The sequence below is a fragment of the Platichthys flesus genome, chromosome 10, assembly GCF_949316205.1.
Source record: "Platichthys flesus chromosome 10, fPlaFle2.1, whole genome shotgun sequence".
NCBI lineage: Eukaryota > Metazoa > Chordata > Actinopteri > Pleuronectiformes > Pleuronectidae > Platichthys > Platichthys flesus.
Window position 1 is genome coordinate 6,897,778 of NC_084954.1, and position 16,331 is coordinate 6,914,108.

General features: G+C 44.2%; 1 protein-coding gene across 2 annotated transcripts in view; it reads left to right on the forward strand.

Moving 5' to 3' along the window:
• aqr (aquarius intron-binding spliceosomal factor) overlaps positions 1 to 15,930 on the forward strand; it is a 45,514-nt gene extending 29,584 nt beyond the window's left edge. Inside the window, exons 32-36 of one of the 2 annotated variants that reach the window (XM_062397366.1) lie at positions 3,175 to 3,345; positions 8,419 to 8,504; positions 12,559 to 12,733; positions 14,037 to 14,147; positions 15,468 to 15,930. In XM_062397366.1, coding sequence (XP_062253350.1) covers positions 3,175 to 3,345; positions 8,419 to 8,504; positions 12,559 to 12,733; positions 14,037 to 14,147; positions 15,468 to 15,743 — 819 coding nt within the window. In that variant the 3' untranslated portion in view covers positions 15,744 to 15,930. The remainder of the gene's footprint in view (positions 1 to 3,174; positions 3,346 to 8,418; positions 8,505 to 12,558; positions 12,734 to 14,036; positions 14,148 to 15,467) is intronic. The other variant, XM_062397368.1, reaches the window with a different exon arrangement.
• The last annotated feature ends 401 nt before the right edge of the window (positions 15,931 to 16,331 follow it).

Below are 16,331 nucleotides of genomic sequence, written 5' to 3' on the forward strand. Positions count from 1 at the left end.
CAGCAGAAATTATTCTTGTTACAGAATGTGTGGCAGTTTCCAAACACAGTTTATTCACTCCTTTACACAGATACACACTTAGTTCCATCAGAGCAGAGAACCATATCCCACCCCGGCCTCCATCTCCTCTGGATTGGCTGCTACACAGCGGTTCATTCATTATTAAAATCTAATGGTTTAGCTACTGGTCCATATGATATATTCATAACCCTGCTTGGTCTGCAGCTAACACTGTCTGCCTTTCTCAGACCAGTGGGTTGGTCTGTCACACAAGGAACCAGGTTTTGTTTCAATGTGATAAGACTGTGTGTGGTGTAACATTTTATTTTTATTTTGGCACATCACCAGCACAGGAGCCCAAATGCAGTTTTCAGATATAACTGAAAAACGACCACGTAGACATTAACTAGTTTCTTCAACATGATTATCTAGTGGTTCTGAGAAGCTGTGTTCTTTTTTTAAAGGAAGGAAAAATAAACCAGATTAGTTGATGGAGATATATTTTTCAACACCACAGAGGTTTAAGTAATCATAGATCCAGAAGCATCTGATTAATTTGTCTAATTAGTTGATTAATTAATACATAAAATGAATCAAGACTTGTTTGTTTATAATACAAATGTTTAATGAATCTATCCCAGTGCTCCATGTCGGTGCACCGTTGAACATTGTGCACGCTCGTGTCTGTTTCACTTATTGTTTTTAAATCCAAATCATGTGCACTTCTCGAGACATGAAGTCACATGAGCCTCAACTCCATTTGCCTGTTGCCATTTTCTGGCGCCTCAAGGGAATTGCCAGTATCACTCACGCTGTCACACACACAATCACACACACACCCATTACCCTAGATGTAACCCTCACAGCTAAATACCCTGACTTAACCCAGTCTTAACCCTTAAACCCCATTGAAGCTTTGTCAGTAAGACCAAAATGTTCTCAGATTTCAGAAATGTCCTTTCTCCATACGCCGGGCCACTCGGAGCGGTCCTCACAAAGATAGAAGTGTGCACAGTCCTGCACTCACACAAGCACACACACTTTTCAAGGAACTGGGGGGGGGGATGAATTGGACACTGGAGAAGCAATTGTATCCACCGCATGCTGAATGCCTGTCACAGCTGAACAAACACTGCACAAAACCCCCGTTTTACACTTCCACAGGAACTGTACACCCAACACACACACAGACACACACACACAAAGACATGCACACAGACAATCCATAGTCCAAAGGTCTGTCCGTGCTCCTCTGGCTCATTTACTAAAGCACTTTCCTTATGGAGTCTCAGCCTGTTAATAGTACTTCCAAAGTTGTCAGATGGCTCTTACAGGGTAGATGCTTATCTAAATCCACATCTTCTGTTGTTAGAAAGAGGCTTTACGCAGCCAACCAGGCCTGCTACTGTAGCTTCCTCTGCTTCGCCACATCTTAAATTGCTTAGGAGCAAATGACGTGACGTGCTTTACTCACAGGTCGTCCAGATTGATATGAATTTATTTACCTCTTATGTGCTTGTATCTACACCATAAGCCTCTCCCTCTCCTTCTCCCACATCTCTGTCTCTCTCCGCCTGTTTCATCCCTCCTTCCTCCACGGTATTCATCTGGCCTCGGCCTATTGGCTCAAACCCTTTATGGGTTGGGTCTGACCTGGTTGTTATGGTTACCCAGATCTCTGGGGTGTGAGGGCATTAGATCACATTTATGTTAAACATGCACATAAAGTAGGGAAAACTGGAAATGCCAGCCAGATGTCTAGTTAGATATCACTCCGTGTGTATATGGAAGTGTGTGTGAGAGAGACTCATGCATATGTATATGGTTCTCGTGATCTTTTTTTCCCTCTACGACGATAAAGCAACCTAATTAATATGTGTAAAGCAGTCAGATTCTTAACTTAAATTATGGGTATACAGCCACAACCTTCATCTTAATCTCAAATGGATTGGTTGCTACTTAATAATTGTTACTCTAGGTGTTGGTGAAGCATGATTTTGAAGCAGGACTACTTGGGAAAACCAGATTGATCATCTTGTCACTGATATGCATATCATATTTAATTAACCAATTTTGAAAACATTCAATTTAAAGCAACAGCAACTCCTACCTGACGTCTGCTGCTGGACTTGAGTAAAGAATTGAGGCGTGGCCATTACAAATTAAGAACTTGTGCAATTTGGAGACAGGTATGGCATGAGGGGCAACAAAGGCTGTCACTGTTGTTGATGTGTTGACTCCAGTGCAGCTGGACCGGGAACAGTTGATGAGGCTGCATAAATAATGATCAGAGATGTGAGGCTGCAGTCCAGGCCTAATTGAAACTGCATGAATAATGCAAACTGTTGCCCTCTTTTTTTTGGTCACATTTGAAGGGCAGAGTACAGCCTTGCAGCGATGATGCTCGTGCACACGCTGAGGAATTTGTTGATTGTAGAGTACATGCGTGTTTGCTCGTTTACATATTTAGGGCCGTGTTATTATTTTATGTGCCTATATTTGCAAAAACATTTATATTTTAATATGCACTTTAATGTAGAATGTGGTAACAATCCGCAGCAGCTATGGAAGATCTGGCCTTTGTCAATTCAGATGAAATGAAGCAGTTATATTAGTTTGACGACATTATGCCACCAGACTAAGTGACAAAAAGTTTGATGATGCAGCCTTTTGTCACACATCTGAAAACCCAATTAGCTACTCCCCACTTATTGAAAATCAGAACCACATTAGAAAATGTTTCCTCCTCCTCTCTGCCTCGATGGAGGGGATCCTGGAATGGGACATTTTGTCCCAGCCTGGCGAGTGGTGGTGTTGAGCTCTGTCTGAGGCAATTAATTCCAGCCCAGATCAGATTGCTACTCATGCATGAATGAGCGGGCTTTTATCCGGCTGGAAATTTAAACCCTTGACAGGCGGGAAAGGGCCATAGCAAGATGTTACGATAGAATGTGAAGAGCGAGGTGTCAAACACGAGCAGACAGCCCTGGATCGCTGATAGGAAGAGAGACCCCTATATTTATGATTTACTCAGAAATCATACAGATAGAAAACACCCTTTTTTATGTCAATCTCCCAAACATCAGTTCTGTCTCCATTTGATTTTAATATTGTAACGTGAAAAATATAATAATGTTGATCTTATCCTCTCCCCTTATCTCCCCTCCTGCGAAGAACCTGGCGGAGGCCGAGTACTGTGTGGCTCTGTACATGTACATGCGTCTACTGGGCTACCCCTCCGACCGCATCAGCATCCTCACCACCTACAATGGGCAGAAACACCTGATCAGAGACGTCATCAACCAGCGCTGTGGTGGCAATCCCTTCTTCAGACAGCCCAACAAGGTAAGGACATGTGCACCACTTAATTCATGCTTTAAGCAGGATGCAGTCCATTCTATCAAATAGATTTTTATAAAATACTATATAGGAGCCATTTTTATAGAACACATGGGTGTAAGTTTGCAAGTTGAAATGTGCTAATATGCAGGATCCTGTGAATTCTGTTCAGAATCAATTCTTTTATTTGCCAAGTATATTTGCACATACATGAAATTGCAGTGGTGTGGTGTGGATGTAGTGTTCTGTAAGAAGGCTAAATCAGCACACACCTTTCTTTAGCAGCATCATTGGAAGCCTTTCAAGGATTCACACTCTGCCTCTACATTCAGCCGAGGGACTTAAATTCACCAGAAAACCAGAAAAACAAACACAGGACATATACATACGTCTCAAGTGGTGTAGCTCACAAACACACCCGATTCCACACGTATGTGTCTGCTCCTAATCACTTAAGGGTGACAGGTTCTTTTTTAACTTCTCTCAAGAAGGAATCCACAGTCCCAACACATGTGTTTCACAGTATACATTATACATGTGTGTGGGAGTCAGAATAGTTAAGTGGGGACACACCTTATACACATGCCACGCACATGAGCACAGTTTCTTCACAGCTCTGGAAGTCAGCTGCTGTCAATTCACCAGCATCTTACTCTCTGTTACTGTGTGAGAGAAAATCCACAGCTCTCAATTCCCACAAGGCTACTGCTCTTTTCTGGTTAATGTCACAACAAAAACACACTTGTTCTCTTTTTAGTTACTTATCACTAACAAAAGTTTTGGCATTCTAAGTAGATTTGCACGTCTTTATACTTGCAGTGTAACCTACAGTAATCTTTTGATATTAAGTGAATCTACATTGGCTCATGGAAGATTAATAAGTGAGTCATGAAAAGTCTTGATCTGCTTACACAGTTTTAGGCAAAGCAAATTTATTTCCTCATGGCATTCATTGTCCGGCTTCATCAAATCATGAGACCGTTGAGACTGCTGCAGGTCATAAGACCCAAATAGAGCAGGACACCGCTGTGCTCTCTCTTCTCTGCAACATGGAATATACCAGCCAACTGCAACCGTCTGTAAAGAGTGTGTGCACTCGTTTGTTTCTGCCTCTTTAGGATGTTGTTTTTAGTATAAACACTGACCTTGTCAGGGCCAGTAGACCTCATGGGGACCAAAGCCCGGTCTTAATGAGGCTAAATGTCATGCCTGAGATCCTGGTTAAGGTTTGGGCTATGATGTGAATTGTGGTGAGGTTAGTGTTAAGCATGAATCGGTCATGGTTAAAGTTAGGGATGTGTTTTGATTACGCTGTCCACACTGAATGGAAGTCAATGTGTGTGTGTGTGTGTTTGAGGAAACGATTTCAAAGAGCCTGGATGCTTAGAGCGTGGGTGTAAACTCTGAGCTGTGTTCATCCCTGAAGGATCCCTGTTGAGTTTTGTCTCCATCGAGCCCACATTATTCTCCTGAACTTGCTTTCTCTCCTTTACACGGTGTTAAGTCAGCAAAACGCTGGCACAGTTTCCCATCACTGTTCTGTTTGTACTGCCAAATGCTTTTACCCGCTGGCCTCCATTTCTTCTTTCCTCTGTGTTCATCCCTTTTCTCTACCCACAAGCTCACCTTTCTTCTTCTCCTGATTCTTCAGGCCTTTCACAGACTGAACAATGTCTCAGACAATCCAGGATTTCCAGAGAAAGTTTTGAGATTTTAGTGAAAATGGCTCCATCACCTATCCTTTTTTTGTATAATTGTGCCATAGTGAGAGAGTTGTTGCATATTTTGACTGCTCCTGAAGTGGAAGTGATAAAGCAACGTGATTCTCCACACGGGCCTGGTGTTGCTTCACATGACAGTTTTTTTTTTGGCAACAAATATAATGAAATCTCAATCGGACAATCGGCCCTAAACTAAAATTTACATTTAATTTTTTTAATGGTTCAAAAACACATGTTTCTAGTATATCTTTTTATAGCTTTTTGGGGCCAATTGGAAAGTAATCAGCCTCAATTCATAGATTTTTTGTTTGTTTTTTGTTTAATTTGTTGACAATACAAAAAAATCTCCATTTGTAAGGTACGAAAAAAACCTCTTGGCAAGTTGCTTTTTCATGAATTGTCCAAGTGATTTGTGTTAACAGTTTGCAGTTTAAAGTTAATGGTGCATTCTCCCACCTGCAGGCTTGAAGTGTTTAATGATCCTTCCTATTGTTGTGTCTGTGTTTTGTTATGTGCAACCCCACCTTGTTGCTTTGTCATCAAGTGTATTCCCCGTTATGACAGCTCGCCAGAATACGGTGCTTGGTCATGTCGGATGTCCTGCAACGTTAAGACATAAAGCATTATTCCGCGTGCTCGTGGCCTGAGTCAGTATGCATGCCCAGCAATAAAGTGACAGGGGTGACAGGCTGTTAGATTTGCTGAGAAGAAAGATAGCCAGAGAAGGGGAGAGATGACAAAGAGAAAGGGACTCTTGTGGGAAAACGCTGAGCGGCTGAAAGGTCATCGTGCTGAGCGCTGGGTCCGGTGTGTCTGACAATGTGTCACAGCAGCTAAAACCAAGAAAATGTCAACAGCCAGCACCCTTTGCTGTCGTGACTTTAATTAAGGAGGGCCAGTTAGCACCAGTCACAGTCTCAAACTCAAATGAAGACACTAGCTGAATCCCAAATCCGGCAGTTGGCACACACATGCATGCAGCTATGCACCAACGCATTTGCATTAATGTTTTTTCTAGTGTACTCCTGGAATTTTGGACAAAGTACACTTAATTTTACTTTTGTTTCTGTATTTTCATCACTTGGATAGTATGTATTTGTTCATGTCACTAAACAAAACTTCATCCGATAAATACAAAATGTAATCAGAGTCTTTACATGTGTTGCTGCCATGGAAATCCAGAGAAAGCAAACTATGAAACACAAGTGATGGATTTGTGTCATTAGTTAGTTTGAATTCACCTCAATGTTCGATGATAGATGATTTAGAAGAGAGGAAAGACGTTCCTCCCTTTACTAATTCACATGGCTGGTCATGCACGCACACACACGCACACACAGACACGATCACAGCCCATCCCTTCTCTTCTCTGCAGAGCAGAAACTTTCCTCAAAGTAAACAAAGTTCCGCTGAGTGGCCTGAACGTGTTTGAATTAAATGTGGACATAGACGGGACACAGGCTTTCTTGAAATCTCCCAGAATACCCTTTTTGACAGATTTGCAATTCTGAGAGATGTCATCCCAGAGTCCCTGATAATACTGCAGTGTGACTTGTGTAAGTACCACTTTGCACTTCAAACAAAAAAATAGTGAAGATCCAGATTGATGAACATAAGCTGAGAGATAGTTTTTTGTGAAAATGATTGTCAACTTGCATGTGTGTTTGTGTGCCTCCTTGTGTCCACAGACACGCATGTGCCACAATGACATGACCTCTGTAATTCACTCCCTGGAAGATTCCTCATAAATAACTAAACACCATGCAAAATGCTACACCTTGGGGAGATTCGCTATTTGGCTTCGTTGCCACTGTCTGTGGGCTAACAATACCCCCCCCCCCTTCTCTGCAAGACAATCTGCACTGTCTCAGTTTAAACCATGCAGTTGTAGTTGTAAGTCCACAGTTGTAGCGTATATCGGCAAAGTCTGCATATGCCACAAATGTGTGGACATGTGCATTGCATGTGTATCACGGCTGTTTGACTTCAACGTTTGTCCTTTGACGTGCACATACAGCCCTCTGCGCCTCGTGCTATTGTGAAAACCGACATATTGTTGCCTCTGGTGCTGCACCTGTTCTGCATAGCAACAGAGAGACCTAAATAAACATTGGTGTATTACCTCGTTAGCCCCATTCCATTTCCTTTCACACATTCACACACTAAACCCAATTTGGCTTCTTTTCTACCCGAAAAAGGGTTTAGTGAAGTGGTTCCGTTCAGCAAAGGGAGTTCCAGGATGACTGGAAGTTGTACGAGCTAAAAGGGCTGTGACTGTGACCACATTATGTTTTATTTAGCTCGGGTTGGTTCATAGGTCGGCTGCTGTTCTCCTGGGCTTGTGTGGCTTCTCGATGGTAGCTGACGTCCTATTGATCCACTCTGGCATATAGATCTTCAGAGGAAAGGCAACCTGTCTCTGCATGGCTTAGGATTTCTCTGCCTGTAGCCTATATAACCTGAGAGTAGTCTTTTCTGTACAATATCAAAGGACTTGGGACTTGTTTTGTTTTTGTAACCTCATGCAGTATGAGAAAGCCTCACAGCTACTACTTTTAACTTTGATGCCAATGTCATAATAAGTAGGAGGATTCTCAAACGGTTTTTTCTGTTTTATATTTTCAATTTCACATTTTTCTTGATCATGCTACCCAACAGTGAAACACAGGACTTTTTCTTACCATTTGACGGTCAAGAAGACCAGTTACCGGCTTTATTCATGTGTCTCAGTGAATGAGTTCAGTTTTTACTGTTGCATCCCCTCTTCCAGCTACATATCAAGTTTAAAATGCAGGTGCAGTGTTTTCTCAGTATGTAAGGTCTGACAGTCCTGTCAGTGTCAAAGCACATCTCTGTTCTACATGTACAGAAATAAGAACTCTTCCCAACAAGACAGGATTACCAGGGTTTAAAGGCGATTGGGCTGACACAAATTTCCTCTAGCGTTGAATGAAAGATTCCCACAGAGAGCCACTTCCCCTCCATTCTGTGTCTCCCTGAAATAAGCTGTGATCCAGTCATGCAGCGTGGCCCCCAGCACCGTTGCCCTGGGTCTCAGGGGCCCAGGTAAGAGGCTAGTGGCTTCAGGTGCCCTTTAAGCCGTATTAGCCCTGCCGGCTGCCCGGGTGGCCCAAAGCGATAACAGTAATATCAAGACAACACAGGCACCGGTGCTCGTCGGAAAGAAAATCAGTCTCGCTCATGTTTCTGAACATTTCTGTTAAATCCTTTCACCTACCTAAAACGCAAAGACTCGTTTATTCTTCGAAGCTCACACTGCTGTAGCTTAGGTAGCACATCTGATGATATGTTTCTGTCCAACAATGAGTATTTTTTTTTTGTGTGTGTGTCCATGCAGGTGACTACGGTGGACAGGTTCCAGGGTCAGCAGAACGACTACATCATCCTCTCACTGGTCCGCACCAAAGCCGTGGGACACCTGAGGTAATTACTCCGATGCACGGCAAGCAGAAAAACGTACCTGACCCAAAATAGACACCATCAGCAGCTACTCCTCTGCAAACATACTTGTGTACTGAGATGTTCACCTTAGATACACATCCTCCAGGAATATGCCAGATGCATAAATGCAGGCGCGTAACTCTCCGGAGACCCGCTGCTCTCAGGAGGTGTTCTCTCTCTTTTGTGATGTTTAACTACTGAACGCAGTTTGCTAAAAGGACTAGAAACAATAACAGTCTTCCCTGTCTTGAACTATGTATGAGCTAAATTTGACGCATGGACTCTAAAGGGGGCCTCAGGGCAGGATCATGTCTGTGGAACTAACGCTACCTTTTGTCCCGGCCAAGAGGAAGCTATTGTGCTCTGATGATTGGGCTGAGAATATCGAACAAAGAGCTCCGTTCTGAACCGAGTCAAACCATATAACAGCGATTAAGATGCATGATTGTTAACCAAACTGCGGCAGTATTTTTGTCTTTCTCTCCACATCCCAAAGCTCGCCGCTTAACTGTACTCCCCTGCTGGCCTCTCTTCACAGTCTTCAACTCGCCTTTTCCTTATCTCTCCTCTCTGCCGCCTCCTTCCTCATTTCCCTGAATTGATTTGTGGTGAAATGGCCTTTCACTCCTCAGCTGCCATGAGATCCCAATGAGCTCTTCACACTTAAATCGCCGCGTGTTTTTAATACCAGACAATTGAGGCTGAACTGCTCCACGGCACTCCAAGCTCGCCTCGCCGGCCTCTGGCTGTGATGTACAGTAGCTGCTGTTGGAATTGCACAGTTCACAGCTGTACCGCCATCGTCTTCATCCGTCCTCACATTGGACAGTCTGCAAATTGGCGCCCCAGTGTGAATAATAACCCATTCCTTTTGAGGCTAGATTCACACACACACACACACATGACCTGTGAACATCGTCCGCTTTAACTGGCAAGAGAAAAACATTTAAGAACTAGATGAAGCAATAACTTTGTGTTCGCTGGGAATGAGAAGTGCAGCCGGCCCCAGAAAGTGGTCATTTATCTTGCCAGCAGTGCCTGCTCTCTTCTCAGCATCAGTCACTTGATCTTGTCTTACACTGGATATTAAAGCCTTTTGCACATCGCAACACATCCTTTTAACAATTTGCAGTTATTCAACGGAGGAGGATAGGACAGTACTAGAACAGTTAGTTTCTCTTCACTTTGATGGGGATTATTTACCCGGGACAGGCCCTGTGAACCTACTTCTGCATTCAGCTTCTTACTGTGACTGATCTTCAGTGTTCCCAGGCTCCTCTAGAACACACGCTTATCTGTCAAGGTTAGAATAGTTGTTGTTACAAGAGAATAATTGAACTTGAATTTGTTTAAATCAAAGCTGTCTCCTTCCTGAAAAGGGTTTTGATTAAAAGCTCTTTCGTCTTGTGTACAAACTCGAAAAAGAGCAGAACTTTACTTATTCTACAAAAATCTGCCAAAATTCAACATTTTGTGTCTTTAAAAATTACTGTATTTTCACTTAGTAGCACAGGCCCCCTTTGCTTCATTACATGTCTTTTTTTTTTTTCATGCTTCATGTCCCTTCCCCATTCTCTCTCTCCCCATTTCATGCCTGCTGTCCACCTCTGTATCGATGCAATAAAGGCAAAATAATGTTTTTAAAAGAAAGTGGTCATCTTCAGGCAAACTGATGTCCCTGTGACCACAGCTGCTAAAATAAGTAGGAAGCTTAGACAACATGAGGCTATATTCATCCTCTAGGGGCGTGGCCACTACAGGAAATCTGATTTCTTCCATCGGTGGGAAAAGAACTAAAGAAAATGCGGCTCCAGTATCAAGGAGTGTGTGACTGCACCAAACATTGGGCTCAGGAAGAAAAGAGAAATATAAAAAAATTGTCACTGGAATTTGCTAAAATGCATGTTGACAAGCCCCAGTGCTCCTGGGAGATGCAGTTGAAACTAAATTAAAGATTTTGTTTAGTCACATCAGCTCTATGTTCACACCTCACACCCTCGTTGTTTATTTTTTAATGGTTCACTTTGTAAAACAGCACATTTGTATGGCTTCTGCCCAACACTGTCTTACTCTGTGTATTGTATGCAACTTTAATACACCCCCAGACTTTAGTCCCCAATTTTTCAAACAAAGGTAGACCTGCCCAAGACTCGAGCTTTGATTTGAATGTGTAGAACCTGTACGCTTCCCCTTAAACAACAGAGCAACTGAAATACCTATAGAATGTCTTTTAATGCAGTTTTTCATATTCATGCTTTAACTTAACATTCATTAATATCTTGGGGTCCTTGGCTCTTCTGAATGGACGGTTGAGTGGTTCAAAGAGCAGTCATTCATGGGATATACTTGTGCTTTCCATTGTGTTTCTCACCTTCGGGGGTCACGCTGCTGTTCCACTGACTTTACCTCCTCCTCCTGCATGTCACCTCGTGGCACTCTGTTGCCGTGACAACCACAGGGGACACAGCTGACCATATGATGAGCTGACCCCTCGCTTTGACAGGAGAGGCATTCCTGCTGATACACACAGGCACGCTCACATGTAGGAGCACACACTGTGACAAGGAAGCACAGATCCAGACACGCTCTGACACGTACACACACGCACACACACACACACACACACACAAACAAATGGTACTCGTCCACTTTGCCCTGCCGTGTCACAGCACAGCCCAGGTGGGCGTTTCTCACTTGTGCCATGTCCACAGGCTATCATGCTTCGTGATTGGCTCATCTCTTCTAGAGCCGCGTGCTCATTGGTTCTAGGCTGTTGTAGTTTGTCTCCGTGGAAATGTTGTGCTTTGAAGTTTTTGCTTTTTTTCCACCATGCAGTGTCTGTTGCTCCAAACGTGCAGCAGTTCTCACACAAATCTGTAGGTCGTACACGTTGACTCTGACAACGGGTTCCCATAATCCGTTTTTTTTTCTCTCCCTTCTACATATTCATGGAAGTCATCATCCATATTGCACGAATTAATCCTCTTAATCTCCTGAAGTGCAAGGGTGGACTTTTTTTTGGCTGCATGTCAATGTGTGCACTGTACGTGTTAATGTTAGTGTATCTCTGCAAGCGTGTGTCGAATTCTTTCCCTGCTTGAGTAAACCAAAGACACACTCCCCCTCAATGCTCTTTTATTTCCGTGCTGTGTGGCCCTGCTTTTGTCTCCGTGTAGATTTATAGGCAATCTAAATGGTCATGTTTTGCACAGCTCCATTAGGTGGATCCACCTAAAACACACACGACGAGGATTTATCACGTGCTAAAACATTGACAGGTGCCTTGTTTTTCATCGGTCGTCTTAGTGAAACATTGATACGGCCTTTAGAAGCTCCCCAATACTGCCTCTCTTCCTGAATGTCCGTCGTTTGCAACTGTAAAGGCTCATTCATGCTCAACGCTAGATATGTATATGGAGATGGACGTCTTTTGAAAACATGCAGACTCGGAGGAATCAGACGAAACAGAGCAGTACCACCAATCATTGGGGGGGGTTATTGTAGCAAAAGGTTTCAGCGAGACAATATGAGGAAGACTTCAGGCGTCTATACTTTGCATTCAGTGGCATTCCTCTACAGTGGGGCAGATAAACAACCACTTTGGATTCCACGTCGACTCCTCTGTCTCGAATCTGTTCATTCTGCTGGATGGCAAGAAACAGTCACCGGTCTCCCCCTCTCCTGCACCCTCCCCCCTCTCCCTGTCTTTGTCTTCTGTTGATCCCTGCCCTTTACCTCCCATCTCTTTTATTTCTCTCTCAGCGTCTATACCCCCCCCCCCCTCTCACCTATTGCTGCTTATCCCTCAGTAAACCTCTCTCCTCCCACACTACACTGCCTTTTTCCTTTCTTTACAATCTTCACTTGATTCCTCCACTTTCATCCTGTTATTCAGTTTTTGTTTTTCTTCCCCCCACACATTTCTTCTCCTCTGAAAATGTCACATGTTCCTCCCCCACCTCTGCCACTTCTCTTTGATGCCCCCCCCCCCCCTCCCGTGTCAAAACCAATTGTCAACTTTTTCTTTCCTCCACAGGGATGTGAGGCGTCTGGTGGTTGCCATGTCAAGAGCCCGACTGGGTCTGTACATCTTTGCACGGGTGTCCCTGTTCCAGAACTGCTTCGAGCTGACTCCTGCCTTCAACCAGCTCACCGCCCGACCTCTGCAGCTGCACATCAGACCGCACGAGTACTACAGCCAGGAACAGCCTGTACGTGAATACGCATGCATGCACACGCTAGTTTCTTGAAGGAAAATAATCTGATCTAAAAAAAACAAGCTTACTTCTGGGCCAGGGGCCATTTCCATAAAACGGTTGCCCTCTCCAGCGTCTCCCCATGCTACTGCTGCCACCGACCCCTGACTCCATCTAATCCTGCCTCTATATTCTGAATGGCATCTTCATTCCTCTTGGTCCTCTCCGGTCCTAAGTCTTACTGCAGCTTTACCCACAGGCCCTGGTCCGTTAACAGCATTCTGCACGGGACATCTGCAGGCATGGGAAACACGGGCCCGGCTATAATTACACCCCAAAGGTCAGAAAGCAAAACCACTCTCCCCAAATCCCGCCAGGGCCAGTGGAAGAAGACTGCTGTCTGGTCACTGTGTCTCGCTGACTGGCGTGTGTGGCAACAGGGAGGGTCCAAAACACCCCACAGCCTGTGACACTTCCTCTGACTCTGGAGTGTTCAGTCCCATGGGGGACAGCTGTTTTGGGCACACACATGTGGCAACCGGTTAGCCCGTCTCTCCAGAGTCAGTAAACCCCCCCGCTGCTTAACACGCAGATGCAAATCAGAAGTCTGATTTCGTCTGGTAACACTCGATCAGGACTGTGACAGGCTACTTAGCCGCGCTGATTCAGGGGCAGTTCTGAACAAAATTAGGACAACTCTGCTGCTTAATGCTCCATATGGATAAGTAGGTGTTTACAGTGCTATTAGAGAGAACAGGACAGGCGGTAAAACATGATGCATAATAACACTCAATCACCGAGGAGCACATTCACACAGTGATGTCTTCACTGACGATTTCACAGCAGTAAAATCACACACAGTTAACTTTCACAATACTGGAGCCATCAGCGCATTCAAATTGACACGATGCCCAAAGGGCCTCTGTGAGCATCACCCCTGTATCCAGGAGGTAACGGCCCAGGCCATTGAATATTCTGCTCACTTACCTTCCCAGTTTAGGCTGCAAGACTCCGTCTGCATACTGATATGATCAAATTACAAACTCTGCCTCCTCAAATCCTTTTGTGTGCTTGAGAGCAGTGATAGCTGCAGGCAGCAAGTGAGACATTTGTTTTCAGATAACAAGCAGGTTGCAGCGAGCGAGTGAGTGAGTTCTAATGTCTCCTGCACGTTTAGCCTCAGACCAGCAGTTTACCAGGTGGTAACAATTAGGAACAACTGCTGACGATACGGATATTAATCTTCATTATCGTCCTTTTCACAAAACCTCGTCTCAGTCTGTCTCTCACCCATCGTGTTTTTCTTTCTTCCCCTCAGAGAGATGCGTCCGGACAGCCCGACCAAATTGTCAAGAACATGCCGGAGATGGCCAACCTGGCGTATAACATGTACATGCACATGATCCAGAACTCGCAGAAAAACCGACAGGTAATACACATGTGACGTTTACAATAATGAAGAGGGTGAATCATGACAAGACCTTCATGGGTGTCTCATGATAATACTTACTGCACGGGACACCTGAGACTAGTGCAAAGTGCTTTTGCTCTATTGGGTACACACACATACACCAGACACCAGACACACACACACACACACACACACACACACACTAACATTGTTTTTAACCTCCTCCACTAGTCTCGTTTCATCAAGAGAAGAAGAACCATTAAAACCGCTCACACTCTTCTCCCCGGTCACCATTTTTTTCAACCTTTACAATTTAATGCAGCAGCGTAAATGGGTCAGTTGTAAGAGAACAGTTGGAGAATTAACAGACCATCGGCAGAGCACAACAAGTGTGCAGCAGTGTGTAGCTTGAATGATTTTAAACTGTATATATGGTGACACATTATTGTCTTTTGAGTTCACTTAAAGAGGATTAAAGCATGATGAAGGGAGACAGGCAAAATAAAACGACCATCAAGGGAGAGAGACCCATTTGGCTCTGATGGTATCTAAAGTACATTAACCTCGACGTGCAGCATATCCCCGTGAAGGCTGACACGATAGCATGTCTGCACTCATTCATCGTCGTTGACAAAAGAAGTTACGATAACAATATTATCACAATATCTAGAGAACGTCAGTCAATTTCATCTTTAGCCTTTTATCTTTTTTTGGGGGAAATAAATTATGCTAAAAATCTCCAAAATATTGATAGCTACCAGGGTCATGCAGATAGAAGATGAATGAAGAAGATTCCCAGTATTATATTAATGTATTAAAATATATATATAATTTCTACTAGTAGAAACTAGGAAAACTTGACTTGATAAAGTTTCACACTTGCATCAAACACACACACACACACACACCTTCTGACTGTGCCTCATGTGTGTAGGTGCCCCGCTGATACAGAGCCGGGGCAGAGGAGATCATACGCAGACAGAACACATCACTTCCTTAGTCAGCCCGTTTTTTATTTTTTTTTCATGGATGTAAAAGAATAAACTTTTGGTCTTAACGAGAGAGAGGGGGGGGGGGGAGGGGGGAGAGCGCTGCAAGAAAAACAGCTGGTTCTGCATCTCCAGAGCGCCTCAGTAACTTTCACAGAGAAGAGAGAGATGCTCAGCAGAAGATTCACTCAATATCAATCATTTTTGTTATTATCATCAATACTACTACTACTACTATAGCAATATTTTGACACTCAGAGCAGAGCACAAGTAGATCAGATATGTGGTTCCTCCATATGAAATATCTAAATGCTAATTTCACATTGTGCACATGTTCCTCTCCCTCCAGCAGCAGCAGCAGCAGACGATGGCTCTGCCTCCAAAACAAACCAAGATGGACGCTGTGACGGAGGAAGCAGCAGCAGCAGCAGCAGAGGCGCCGAGCTCCCCGGAGCCGCAGGAAGAAACCCCCATGGAGCAGGAAGCCCCAGAAGGAAAAGAAACTGAGGACACAGGCGCGAAGGAGGAGGTGGAGGATACAAAGATCCATGCGAAGATGCCGGAGCATCCTGGAAGAGACAGCGACAGCGACGAGGAGGACAACGCGGAGGAGCAGCAGCAGTAGAGGGTCTTCAGATGGGACTACTGCCTGATGGAGGGCCTCAGTTATTTAGGGGACCATGGACTGTCCCTTAAGAAAACAAATTGTGTGGAGTCAGTGATTCTGAATTTTTAGATCCTGATGATAATGTTTCATTTTCTACAACATTTGATTTTGTCGTACTTTTGTATTAAAAACCCCAGAAACCATTCATTGTCTATGGCATGGTTTAGTATCCGTGCACCCACCAGAGTGTGTAATGCTCTTAGAGAGAGACTCTTATCTATAGATCTCTCCCACACGCACATGCCGACAGTGTCAAAATCTCCGTCATGATACTTCTATCCATTCATCTGTTTCCCTCCTCCGCTTTAAGCACAACTCAAAGCTGATTGTCTCGGCCTATACCAGCTACACAAGCTGCGACTAAGCTGCAATTGTAGGTCAGTGGCTTCACCCGGGGGCCAGTGTGCATGCTGGGGGATTTCGTCTTGCCCTCTGGATGTACACACTCACTCAACCAGCGAGCTCCCAATCCTCTGCCATTCATAACTTTGCATGGAGCGGTGGCAGCACATCGCTCGGTGCAGCAGAGCTCATCTCATCTGGGTC